Source organism: Numida meleagris, chromosome 6 (assembly GCF_002078875.1).
Source record: "Numida meleagris isolate 19003 breed g44 Domestic line chromosome 6, NumMel1.0, whole genome shotgun sequence".
Lineage (NCBI taxonomy): Eukaryota > Metazoa > Chordata > Aves > Galliformes > Numididae > Numida > Numida meleagris.
In genome coordinates, this window is record NC_034414.1 from 46,170,365 (window position 1) to 46,184,025 (window position 13,661).

Below are 13,661 nucleotides of genomic sequence, written 5' to 3' on the forward strand. Positions count from 1 at the left end.
GGGCAGAAGTTGGTGATCTGTTCTGACTGCCAAACTGCTCATTAAAGCATAGTGCAACAATATACACAAAAGCAGCTCTAGTTTATATTCAGTAGCAAAACCAGAGAGTTATAGCTCATCTTCTGTAAAACCTTCATTCTTTTGTGCCAAATGTAGCTTCATTTCAACCAGGGTTGCTAATATGTCTTGAAATTCTTACTCGTTTCATAATGTTTTTTGCAAAAAAAATTTAACATTTTAACAATTTTTATAGGTTTGCAAATGGTATGCTGGGCTCCATCAGAAGAGGGGTGGCCAGCAGGGGGAGGGAGGTGATTGTCCCTCTCCACTCTGCCCTCGTGAGGCCCCATCTGGAGTACTGCGTCCAGGTCTGGAGCCCTCCATACAAGAAAGACAGGGAGCTGTTGGAGAGGGTCCAGAGGAGGGCCACCAAGATGGTCAGAGGGCTGGAGCACCTCCCCTATGAAGACAGGCTGAGGGAACTGGGCTTGTTCAGCCTGGAGAAGAGAAGGATGCAGGGTGACCTCACTGCAGCCTTCCAGTGCCGTGTGTTTAGCCAACCTAAAGGGAGCCTACAAACAGGAAGGGAGTCAACTCTTTACAAGGGTAGATAATGGCAGGACAAGGGGAAATGGTTTTAAGTTGAAGGAGGGAAGATTTAGGTTGGATATCAGGGGGAAGTTCTTTACCAAGAGAGTAACTGGTGAGGTGCTGGAACAGCAGAGAGGTTGCTGCCTCTCTGCTGCATCCTCTGGGCATCCACTGCCCAGAGAGGTTGTGGATGCCCCGTCCCTGGAGGTGTTCAAGGCCAGGTTGGATGGGGCCCTGGGCAGCCGGGTCTAGTATTAGATATGGAGGTTGACAGCCCTGCCTGCAGCAGGTGGGTTGGAGCTTGGTGATCCTTGAGGTCCCTTCCAACCCAAGCCATTCTATGACTCTGTGTTTTCAGTAAGTGCCGTAGCTTGCCTGGTTGACTTTCAGAGCCATTTGGTATTGAAGGCAGAGTATCATTTTCTTTGGTTATAGATTTTTAGTGAAGTCCTCTTGTAGATGTCATTGACATTGCAGACATCACAGCCTCTCCTTGGTAGCAGACTTCTGACTTTGTTGTGCAGAGATGAGCAGACTACATTTGTGAATAGATATGCTAGACATGCTTTCTGTAACAAGAAAAAATGCTTTCCATCCTTTAGTTCTAGAAGAGATTTTAAAGACCTTGAGGTGATGCTGCAGACAACTCATAGAACACAAATGATGTTTGATCCTCCTGCTTGTTTCCAGCTGGAAGTTTGCCTGTGAAAATCACAGTGATGATTCTTTTCCTTTGGGGATGAAAGATTGCCACACCTTTTATAGCTACCCTTTCATGTGAGAATCATGGTATAGACAGCTAATTCAATCATTATCTCTTTTCCAAAGCCATTTTTTTTTTGGTAAGTAGGACAGTGATCTTCCTAGGGAAATCACTTTTTATCTGGATTTAAAAGGTATGCAGGTAAGTGGAGTCCAAAACCCTGCGTTGGCAGATGGCTTTCACCTCAGATGAAACAAGAATCTGTTGGCCATAGAAACCATCAACTTTTAAGAAATAAATAATGAGGAGAGAAGTGCATGGGAGAGGGGAGGTAGAATGTATGAAGCTCAAAACGAGAAACCAGAGGAAAATGCCAAGTAGAAAACATCCATTTTTATTAGTGGCTGATATCTGTAGTTGGTTAACAGAACAAACATGAGGTAGTATCGTTTAAACCTTTTAACATTATTCCACAATGATTATTCAGTCCTGAGAGGAGGATTAACCAAATTATTCCCCCTAAGCTGGAAACTGATATGGCCAATGAAACAGTACCAGTGCTGGACCCTGCTACTGTTTGAACTGCCTTGGCATCTTTGACTCAACAGTCTATTGTTGACATATCTGAGGCAGCATGAGACAGAAAGTAAAAAAGAGAAAAAAGCTGAAAGGGCTATTAGTATCCTGGTTTGTATAATAAAAGGGATAGGAAAAAAGTGAATGGTAGCTGTTTGGTGTTCTTGGGAGGGGTTTTGAAGAACATATGTATGCTTTGTAAAACCACTACTGTAATCACGGTTGACATTCACTAAATTGAGAAATTCTGGTTACTGAGACCAACAGCTTATTTCACATAGGCACATGTGAGCTGTCAAACTGAGTCACGTTTAAGGCATTACACTACAGAGAACTCAATCCTAAGGTGTTTTGAGACTGCACCAAAACTGAGTATAAGTAATTTCACCTCTTTTCTGTACTGATTTGAAAATTCTTGTCCTCATTCTTAGTTAATTTGTGTGGACATCGCAATTTGATAGCTACACTGTAGTCATGGATCATGGCAGATGCCTTCAAAGAAGGTTCTGGCTGTCTTCTATGGAACTGTTTCTTTGCAGTAATAAGGATGAGATACAGCTATATGAAGGCAACAGGGTAATGCTACCCCTAAGAGAAAATAATGTAAGATAACTAGCTGTTCCCATAAAGAAGGGAAACCTAATTATGAACCAAATGTTCTCTAACTCTTTCAAAGTAGTTTCTGGAAAACATACTGGCTGGAAGCTAGGAGAAAAAAATGATGATACCAAAGCTTGAGGACATTAAAAACATTCCAATATGCATGCATTGATGCACTCTGATGTGCTGATGCATCACCATGTTACTGCACTTGTGCATCCACATGTCATCCCTGACTCCCATGTGTCATCACTGACTCCTCTGTGATTTTATTTTTGTTGGCAGATAATTGTCAATGTATTTTGATTTGATCCTTTGACAAAGCCTTAATGAGTGCAAGTGCTTCACATTTTTAATAAGAGAAAATAAATTAAATACAAGTCCAGGGTTTAATAAGGTATTAATGATACTTTTGATTGTAGCTAATCCAATCCTGTGTAGAAATTTTCATAGTTTTCATACTGAAGGAGGGAGAGCTTTGAAGGATATTTCATCAATGCCCCATCCTCTTATAATACATACATTAAATGGATCTAATAGTTTATAGAGTAGAGTCAGTTATTTGCTTCATAAGCTGCTACTTACCATCACACAGATAATCGCAGCTCTCTTTTAGTTGAGCAATGCAAATTGAATTACTATACCACAGAGATAAAATTTGCTCATAATTTCTACTGCTCGTAAGGTGAGGACTATGGAGGAGGATTCTTATCGTGCCTCCTGCCATATGGTACTTTGCCTGGAAATAGAAAGTTTGGTCTTTGGCTTCACACAGCATTACACTGATTATGCACAAATGTCTCTCAGAAAAGTTGGGTGGTATTTCATGTACTTTTGCTGTACTTTGCTTAGAGGTAGTATAATCAGTGGAAACAGTTAACTGAAGAGTTATCTCTAAAGGAATTTCCTGCAGAATTTTTCAAGCAAATGAGAGCATTTCTTTGAATTGTCCACTTCTGTTTTGCTTTGACGCTGGTGCCTAGATTATTATCCCATAGAATCTGAGCTGAGTATTTGAACGAAAATCCACATGCCATCCTGCTACAGAGAACTAGAAACAGCTGTCTAATAGGAATGGGAGCTTAAAGCTTAGTAAGTCTTATTTTTTCCGGATGGCATCCAGGATTATCACTGAACTGTGGTGGCAGGTTGTTTTTTTGTTGGTTTTTTTTTTTATCATTGTAAGATTTTAAAGTTAGCAGTTTTCATCTATAAAATACTTGCTGAGTATACTGTTTTTCTCCACTGACACTTCAGAGCTAACAGCATGTTAGCTTGTGTAGTTGGAAGGGGTTATTATTAAGTTTGAATTCTGTGTGATGTTTTTCATGAATTTAGGCTTTTTGTAATTTTGTAAAAATCTAGTTTTAGTGTACTGTGGCACACTTAGGATTTTCTAATAACTATTAAAATTTACTGTGCCTTGTTTGGGAAGTAATGTTAAAAAGGAAGACTTTTGTATGACACATTTTATATATAAGCACACTAATTTCAGCATGATATTATCATCTTCAGGTTTCAACTGTTAAAAATGAGATGCATAAATAAAAGAAGTCAGTATGTTTCTATGAACAAAAGTGACCCTGCTCCTTTCTAAATTGCACAGTTGCTGTCAGATTATGGAAAATATGTTTTTACACAAAAAGATCAGCTGAGTGTATTATGACATTCCTCAGAACTACATGCCTTTTGGGCGATAGTGAGCTCACCACAGTCATTTATGAGATTGTGACTGCTCTAGCACCTGAGCTAATATGTGAAATGGTTCAAGGGTCTGATTCTCTTGACATCTTGACAGTGGAAAAGAGAATATGAGAAGAGTTTCTCCCTCTGATTCAGGATGATGACCTGCTTTCTGTAAAAATCTTCCCAGTGTGTTGATTTTGAAGAACAGTGTGGGCTAAAACTACAAATGTTTTGAAAGCAGGGGTGATTCTGAGGCATACTTATCCGATTCAGAGCAACTCAGCTGACATTGGAGCTCTGCATTGTGTGGGGATGGTAGGAGTGATGATTTCCTGGCTTTCACTCAAATCTTCGAATGGATTATGTTGGTGCAGAATTATGAATTAGTGCAAATTACAGTACGAAGGAGACTGTTGCAATATCGACTTTTGGTGCACAGACTGTTGACATTTTACTGCTGACGCCTGGTAACGATGCATGCATTTTCATGAGAGGTATCCAGAGCAGCTCATTTCTGCACACAGTGAGAGTTGGTGTTCCATAACCGGGGCACAAATACACATACTTGAATGCAACACCAGGCCTTAGGAAGATGAGGCTCTGCAATGTATAAAGGAAATTGAGCATAAATATAAATACACTAAATGCAGAGTTGACTAAAGCTGCTTGCAGTGCTTAAACAAATGGCACTAAATTGAAATATTTGATCTGGCTTGTGAGTATGATTATAGAGGGAGATAAAGTGGAAGTATTTAATTCTGCCTTTTGCCCATCCTTACTCTCCTTATATATGTGCCCTGGGTGAGTCCAATGGTGGGCGCCCCCTGAAAGCCCAGAGTAGATATCACAGCTTATATATGTAATGTGTCCTGACGTGCTCCCAGGGCAGAGGAGGAACGAGGTGCAGGCAGTACAGAATCAAATCCCAAGTTGGAAGGACCCCATGAGGATCATCGAGACCTTATCCGCACGGGACCACCCAAAATCAAATTACATTTCTGAAAGCATTGTCCAAATGTTTCTTGAACTCAATATTGCACAAAATTCAGTTGAATGTGAACTGATATAGATTAGGAGAAAATATTCCCCAAAAACTTTCACAAGGAAAAGTTGTGTATGTTATTTGCCTGATCGCCTTCATTGCAAAGGCAAAGGGGAGCCGGTTGATCGTGTATTCTCAAACAGCTACAGCTCCTTTCTTCCTATGAGGAGAAATCAAACATGCTTGAACACTTAGCAGGTAGTTAGAGTCAGCATGTTTGTTGCCTATGTGAGTAAATCAAGAGCTGATAAGGTGAAGAAATCACGTGTCAAGGCAGGTTATAAAACCACAGATCCACGTGGTTGTTGAGATGTTCTGTCAGGCTTAGGAGATTTTGAAATTTAACTTCATTGGCAGACTGCCTCACATGGTATGGACAGGGCATGTGGGAACAATGCTCTGTTGGAACCCAGAACTAATCTGGTAACAGCCTAAGCACGGACGAGTGTCACTGGCATGCCTGGGTTACCCCTGACTGCTGCAGATCAGATCTTCATTACAGAGCCATGCAGGCAGCTTAAGCTCTGCAGTTTCTGTGCTGTACTGTTCTGGAGCATGCTATTTGCATACTTGTGTTAGCCCCTTAGCCACAAGCAGCTCAGCCAGAGCTTTCTATCAAAGGTGAGTTATCCTTTCTGTCATGTCATAATCAGGGAGTTTTTAATATTTTCATCATTTGGAGTAAAAAGTGACAGTGTCACCACCTCAAATTTGTGGTTAGAGAAGCTTTCGTTTTTGTCCCTACTCATCTAATGTTTGGAGAGATGGAGCAAGCTGCAGAGCGATCACAATTTCAGTATAGACTTGGCTTTCTTGTGCCCTCCCTTCCCCCTCAATAAGTCTGTGCTCAATAAGTTGAGCTGCAGGAGTCATGGGTTTGCAACAGTACCAGCAGGATAAATATTTCTGTATTTCTAGTTGATTTAAAGATGATTGGTGTTTGTTCTTCTCCTTTTTTTGGCAAAGGTTAGCCCTGTTAGATGTACTGCTCTTCGTTTCATCTTCTCTTCCCATCTGTTCAGTCTCTTTTCAGTGGAAACTGAGATGTAGCTCCCACTCAGGCTGCCAGATCACCACGTCTCCCATACGTGAGAAAATGTCTCTGCTGAGGTAGAGTGGTGCCCTCCTGCCTGTACCCGTCACACTGTAGGGCGTGGGCAGAGCAGAAACAGCGGTAATGACATATCCCCTTTGTTAACTTGTACAGATGAGAGAATACCACTGCCCCTTGGTTAAGCAATGAAGATTTCCAGGCCTAAGGAATCTAAGAAAGTCCAAACAGTCTTTTCCTGAGCAACCAGATTAGCAGAGCAGTGGGTAAGAAAAACCGGTCTGTGTTTAAAATCTTGAAAACACAATACAGTGAGTAAATAAAGAAAAATACAGAATTTATAGATGATGATTATTTCAAAATTTATGAATATCTGGATAGTAAAACCATAAAGAAAGGAAATGCTTATGCTGAAAAACTCCAGACTTTGCCTTGGAAATCACTGGCAGGTGGCCATTTCATTAAGGAGAAAATCTTATTTAGCAGAGTCCAGAATCTTGTTTAATTTCCCTGACTACTAAAGATTTTCTATTATCTATCTATTAGAAGAATTGCATGACATGGGTTCTGTTTAGAGAGAAGTGTAACGTTTGAGAGAAGCTGCCTTTGTGCTTATTCACGTAAAAATACTTCTCTGAGGCAAGGAGATATTAATTTCAAGTAGTTATTTATTATAAATACAACATCTTACTCTACATATGAAGCATGTTGGTTTGCAGTGAAGCTGGTTTGCTTTTCCTTGGCATTGGAAGCCTTGGCTCGTTTCCCTCTTCTTTGCTTTGACATCTTCTGGTCTTCTAATTTCCTGTTTGGTATCAACTTTGAATAAGTGAAGTTGCATTAGAAAGATACTGTTACTGTTTCTTATCAATGTTTCTTGAGATGTTGGCTTATATTGGTTCAACAACTTTTAGTGTTACACTGTGAAATATCCTGCAGCCAAGTGAAGGAAATTGCCAGCTGGGTAGTAGTTCCCCTGATGACACTTACTTTTGCCAAATCATGCAACAGGGGCATATTCCCTCTGGGTGGCAGCAGGGGGAATGGTGTTTCTTGCAGGCACTTGTGATGGTGAGTAGAAACCTTTACAAATATTATATGGAAGGATGCACCCCATATTATAGTGTTACTTTACCGCTGCTGGAGACTCAGGCCAGGGCTCTTATCTCTGCTGTCCTGGGCCTCTGCTGGAATACTTGTACTCCTGCAGCCCTGTTTTGAATGGAGGAGATGAAGGACAAATGGAGAGTGTAATAAAGAATGTAGTCTTTCAAATACATGGTATGTATACTACCATGTTGGGCATGGTATTATAGCCAGTATTGCGGGAAGGACCATATTGTATAGGAGGATGTCAGCAGCTGTAGCTCTAAGTCTTTTCTCACAGAGAAGAGGGTTCCTTAATGCTTTTTTGTTATTAATAGTGTTAACTAATATTAATTGTTAATAGCCAGAGTTTTATTTAAACCCATATGCTTTGGACGCTGATTAATTTTTCCCATTCTGTATTTCTTATGGTAACAAATAACTCCTCTGAGAAATTTTGTTTTTGGCAGATAGTGTAGCTAACAAGTAGATGTTTCATTTTATGACTTTCCGATATTACTCCAAAAGGGTATTACTCCCTAATTGCCACGTGGAGGGAATGATATTACTGAATTTTACTAAATTGCATATAACTAATAACAGTACAGTATATACTTAGAATAGTGTATACATATATATATATATATAGTAATATGTGATATACAATAGTTATACATTACTACAGGAAGCCTGCTTGTCTGTTAGATTTATATAAGGTTCTTTCAGCATCTTAAAATATTCATCTGTAGATAGAAGCATTGCAGATTGCTGCATCTTGACCAACAGCTTGTGGATTATTCTACGCTGTCTTACAGTAAGAGCAAGATTGTCCACTATAAATACAGTGTCTCAAAACTACAGTGCAACCAGTTTTCTCCCAGTTAATGTTATGTTTCTGCTGTCATTTTCCTTGTTTTCAGGTAAGCAATGAAAAACTGTACAAGAAAAAAGATGATTTATTCACATACTTTGATTTTACAAGTACTTGAGTTTGTTTGGATTGATGGGCAAATGTCTTTTACCTATGGTGTGACTTGCATTTATACAGCAATTCTGTTTTTAAGGCCACAAATCTCTTCACAGTGCAGCTCAAAGGCTGTGATGTGGAGTTATGTAGCAACCTGGGCCCACTTTCTTGAAACGAGCCCTGCTAAATACTGGTGTGCTGATGATCTTCAGGTGCAGAGGTGCTCTGCATAGTCTTGAATGGCATTCTGTTTATTCAGTGGGTGATAGAGTATTATCAGCAATTGTACTGATGAATTAGTTTATATCCGTGCTGCTTTCATTTTTCCTTGTGATTACTGAAGGAGAACCAGGAGTATAACATTTACCTAGGATAAGGAGTATCAGAAGTATCTGAAGAAAATTTACTATGAATTTGAATGATTTTTGTTTTCTAAGATTTAAAAGAAAAGAAGCATCTTTATCTTGGGGAAGCTCTGTTCAGCATATGAAGTGCTGATTCTGGTTCTGGTCAGAATACAGCAGGTCTTAATGAGAGCTTGTCTTAATGAAAGGCCTGTTGAAATCAGTAAAGAAATTGCAGTAAGTCATCATTGTTGAACTTTATGTTTAGTATTTTACAGACTGTTAGTAGTGTTAAGCAAACTATAGTGGTTTTCAAATAGTAGGTTGAAGAATTTAGGGAGATTTCATTAAATGGTAATTTAGACATTTGGAAAGAAGGTAAGCTTTATGTATATACATTTTTAAAAACCACCTGCTGCCAAAATATTCATTCCAAGTTAATGTGTTTGTCGTAGTGGACACCAAGTGAAAAAACGAGCTGTGAAATCTCGACTTTTGCATGCAAACAGAATTCAAGACTTTGTGAAGCTAAACACATGAAGCATGTGAATGTATGTAGTACAGATGAGGTGGTTTAGTATTTATAAAAAAACTTAAACACTTCGGAAATGAAAAGTAATTCTAGTATGAAACTAGAATGTCCTCTCACTACAGCTAAGAATTTCAAGCGTGTTTGGTGATTACAGGTAAGTCAATCCATATTTCATCCTCTTGCCTCTGTGTTTAACATAAATTCTTCAGTTGAACTCTACACAACCTCAGTGCCACACAGAATTAATCCCAAAACTCTTGACTTTGCACATTCCTATGGTTCACCTATCATTTCTGTTTCGTCTCTTCCTCTGCTAGATATAGATAGTAGACTTTATGGGAAAATTCTTGGAACCACTTTATTCTTTGTGAACAATTTGTTGTTTGAATTGTGGAGTTGTATAAAAATTTGTAGTTAGGAACTTGATAGAGTGTTACAGTCATTGCATAATATTTCAGGACAAGCCATACTTAAGGCCAAGACTATTATTTCAGGAAGGTGTTTTTAGTGCTTGTGCTGACCACTTTGGGAGTGTGTTTAGAGGGCACTCTGGAGAGTGAATTCTGAAAATAAGGCATTAGTAATATGACATGTTTTGTACACTGGAGATTGTTTTAAGTGTCTAGTATGGTGGTAAATAGTGACACCTAAGTATCAGTTCTCTGTTTCTTCTACAGAGCAGTAAAGAGATTCTGAGTTGGCAGGTTGTAATGTACTACATTGGACGATACATTCATGTTTGGTCGTATTTTTCTAAAAGTGTATCCTTATTCTTCACTATTCTGTTTGTAGGTCCTGTAAAATACATAAAATGTGTATACTTCTTTTTCAGCCATTCATGAATTTCCTGAGGATATATTCACAAATAAGGAACGGCAGCAAGGAGGGATTCTCCTTCACATCATTGCTGTAAGTTTTCCTCTACTGTGCTTAATTTTTTTTTCTTTTATTTCTTTTGTAAGATATTGATCATGTTAGTGCCCTTAACAAATAGGCCTCTGTATATATTGACATATTTCTAATACTTTGATTTCGTATTTCAGATATCTCTGTGTGGGTACAAATGCTCAAAAAGTAGTATTTGTTTAAGAATATTATGCAGGTCTGAATTTGCAGTGCCTGTGTATTCATCCTCTTGGAGATAAAATCCTGGCTCCATGAAGCACAGAGGGATTTTTTTTCCACTGACATGGATGTGTTTGCATTTCATCTTGAGTAAACAGGGTTTGAGATTCCTTTGTTGATGACATAATCTATGAGGTGGAAGATTCTTGGTTCTCTTTCTTTTCTAATGTGCCTCTATGCAAAAGATGCAACTGTAAATAAATAAATAAAAAACTGAAGAAATATTTTTTAAAAAATCACGTTAAGGTTTATATTTTGTTGTAGAAAAAGCAAAACAAATAGGACCTACAGGCTCCAGTTTTCCATTCTCAGCTCAGGAAAGATAAAGTAAAAAAGGAGATGTTTTTGATGGAGAACAGCAGGTTTTGGCCGACAAGCAGGAAACATAAGGTCACATAATATTGTGGGAGCATCATAAGTATGCATGAAATTAGAATCATTACTGAGATGTGTGTTGCAATGAGCCGTCCACTTATTTCTAGATATGATTATTTTATGTTGCTAACTACACGGTGTTGCTTTCTTTTCAATTACTTGATCAATTGAAATATAAATGAGGACCATGCAACCTGGTAAAGTCTTGCCTGTTACTTCCCTACCTGTGAATTTTTTTGTGGTACTGTGGTAGTTATCGTATTATTGGGTTTGGCCACCATTATTGTCCTAAACTTAACCCTAGGTATAAGAATCTACTTTTATGCCATACATTGATCAGCAGAAGTGTTTTTATTTGGAATGGGATAGGAAATGAAGCTATGTATTCTTACCTGTCTGAATTAATATAGCATTGCCTTTTTCCTTTTTTTATATAGAGGAAATATCTGAAGTATTTCCTGAATTTATTTTCTTACAGGCTCTGTATATGTTCTATGCTTTGGCTATAGTATGTGATGACTTCTTCGTTCCATCCTTAGAGAAAATTTGTGAGGTATGTTAAAGAACTTTATTCCTTGTTTGAAAATATATTTAGAGAACTTCACAGCAGTGAACATTTTGTGCCCTCATTGTTTGGAGTTCCTTCCTGTGAATTTTTTGGCTGCAGTCCTTTTCGAAGGATTAAGGTTTTCCATGAAAAATCTAAGCTGTAATCTTGGCCCATTGGTCCCCATGGGCAAATTCAAGGAGCAAAAATGAAAAATTTCAGGAGATCAGTTGGCAAAATCCACTGTTGAATACCTGAAACATGTAGGTAGGATGGATTTGAAATACAAATGATTTGGGTTTATGACTGTACTTTAGTTTTAAGATTCATTTGTGGAAAAAAAAAATCATGCATAACCAAATTAATGTGTTGGCTGTACAATTTTTTGTTGCACATCTACCACTGTATCAGAGTGGGGAAAGTGCCTAGAGTCAAGTGGAGAAAGGTGAGAATGTATAAGAAAAGTATGTATCATGATTTGATATGGAATGAGAATACATTTTTAATACATACATTAAAAAAATCAGTAAATTCCTTTACATAGTAGCTGTGAAGATGTTGCAAAATTACACGTAGAATTCTAATTAAGGGTGATAATGAGGAGAGGTTAGGATCTATACTTGGCAAGAAAATTTTATATTAGGTAAGGGTTTGGTGAACTATTGCTAAGTGCGTACAAAATACAAAACCAGATTTTTCTTCCATTTTGATGGCAAAGTGGAAAACTCATCTTCAGTTTTTTAACAGAGTGCATGTGATCATTTTCTGAAAAAATGTGTGGAACTAGTGTAAAAATGTCAGTTTTTCTATGGATATATGGACTGATCTGTAATTCCTATTAATGTTACTTAGAGCTATGTACTTTTACTTATCAGTAGAGGGACAGATGGAACAATAAGGGGGGCAACCAATATGAACAAAATATTCAATAGGGATCTATTCTTTCCCTTTTCAGATCTTCTGTCTTCAGCATGCTCCATACACATCATCTTTAAGTTGTACCAGTTGGGTTGTACCAATTAATTTGTTGTTCTTTCTTAAAATCTTCATCTTTTGTCTCATGTTCTGCTGAATATTGAGACAGCTAAGAAGCTGTAATAGTGTACTTATTTTTGAGCTCCTTCACCAGTATAACTGTTGATAGATCACATGATAGAATAGGAACGTGTGTTTCTGTTTTGTCATGTTTTGTAGCATGCCATTTTTATCAGCTTAAAATTTTGCATACTGCCTGAGAAATACATTATTTCTATACCGATCCCTTTGTCACTAATCACTTTTCTATCCTTTGAAGAGAAATGAGGTACTAACAATGAGTCTAGGTGGTCTCAAAAAAGCTGTCTTTATAGTTTAAGGAAAATATCCTCAGACAGTATTAAATTGACACAGCCCACTTTTGAAGCTAAACATCTCTGCTGGTTTTAGAAGTCTAAGGCACCTAAGGCACCTATATCCTATTAGAGCTTAAGAGTCGCTATCATAAAAATAGATCTAACTGCCATGCACAGGCATGTCTGCATCTAATTGGACTAATTTTTTGTGTATCAGCAAACTCTTGTAAGTGAAGCTAGAAATAGGCCTGCAGTTAGTAATATTTTTCTGGTTAGCAGTTTTAAAATTTTAGAGAGGTTATATTTTTCTGTTAGCAGTTTTAAAATTTTAGAGACTCCAAGAATTGTCCTTAATTCTTGATTGATTTTGTTTAGAGTTCCAAAAGTGAATTCTTGAAAGCCATTTGAGTTTACAGTCTTTTCTGAGTGTGCAGGAGATGCTTCTCTCTAACATGAAAGCCGCACTCAGCTAATCAGTTATTTATAAGCGGGTAGTATTATCTGACCACTGACTTAGGGTAAAAGCATTTTATTTGCCCAAAGTATATTTGCCAAGAAGCAGTGTCTGTTTCTGTATCACAGTGTCTGTTCGTTCTTTAATAGCTCTGTGGCCAAAAAATGAAGGACTTCATAGACTCATAGAATCATAGAATTGCTCAGGTTGGAAAGGACCTTCAAGATCATCAAGTCCAACCGCAACCTAACCATACTGCTCTAACAACCCACTGCTAAATCATGTCCCCGAGCACCACATCCAAACAGTTTTTAAACACATTCAGGGAAGGTGACTCAACCACCTCCCTGGGGAGCCTATTCCAGTGCTTAACAACCCTTTCTGTAAAGAAGTTTTTCCTGATATCCAACCTAAACCTCCCCTGGTGCAACTTGAGGCCATTTCCCCTTGTCCTGTCACCTGTCACCAGTGAGAAGAGACCAGCCCTGCTCTCGCTGCAATCACCTTTCAGGTATTTGAAGAGAGCAATGAGGTCTTCCCTCAGTCTCCTCTTCCCCAGACTAAACAGCCCCAGTTCCTTTAGTCGCTCCTCGTAGGGCATATTCTCCAAGCCCTTCACCAGCCTTGTTGCCCTTCTTTGGACCTGCTCCA

The 13,661-nt window shown here is 38.4% G+C and overlaps 1 protein-coding gene across 5 annotated transcripts in view; it reads left to right on the plus strand.

The window, feature by feature from the left end:
- Positions 1 to 13,661, plus strand: part of SLC24A4 (solute carrier family 24 member 4) — a 90,300-nt gene that overhangs the window by 40,798 nt on the left and 35,841 nt on the right. For 4 of the 5 annotated variants that reach the window (XM_021403905.1, XM_021403903.1, XM_021403904.1 and 1 more), the window contains 2 exons: positions 10,011 to 10,087; positions 11,157 to 11,231. In XM_021403905.1, the coding sequence (XP_021259580.1) occupies positions 10,011 to 10,087; positions 11,157 to 11,231 (152 nt within the window). Of the gene's footprint in view, positions 1 to 9,119; positions 9,333 to 10,010; positions 10,088 to 11,156; positions 11,232 to 13,661 lie in introns of those variants that run through there. The other variant, XM_021403907.1, reaches the window with a different exon arrangement.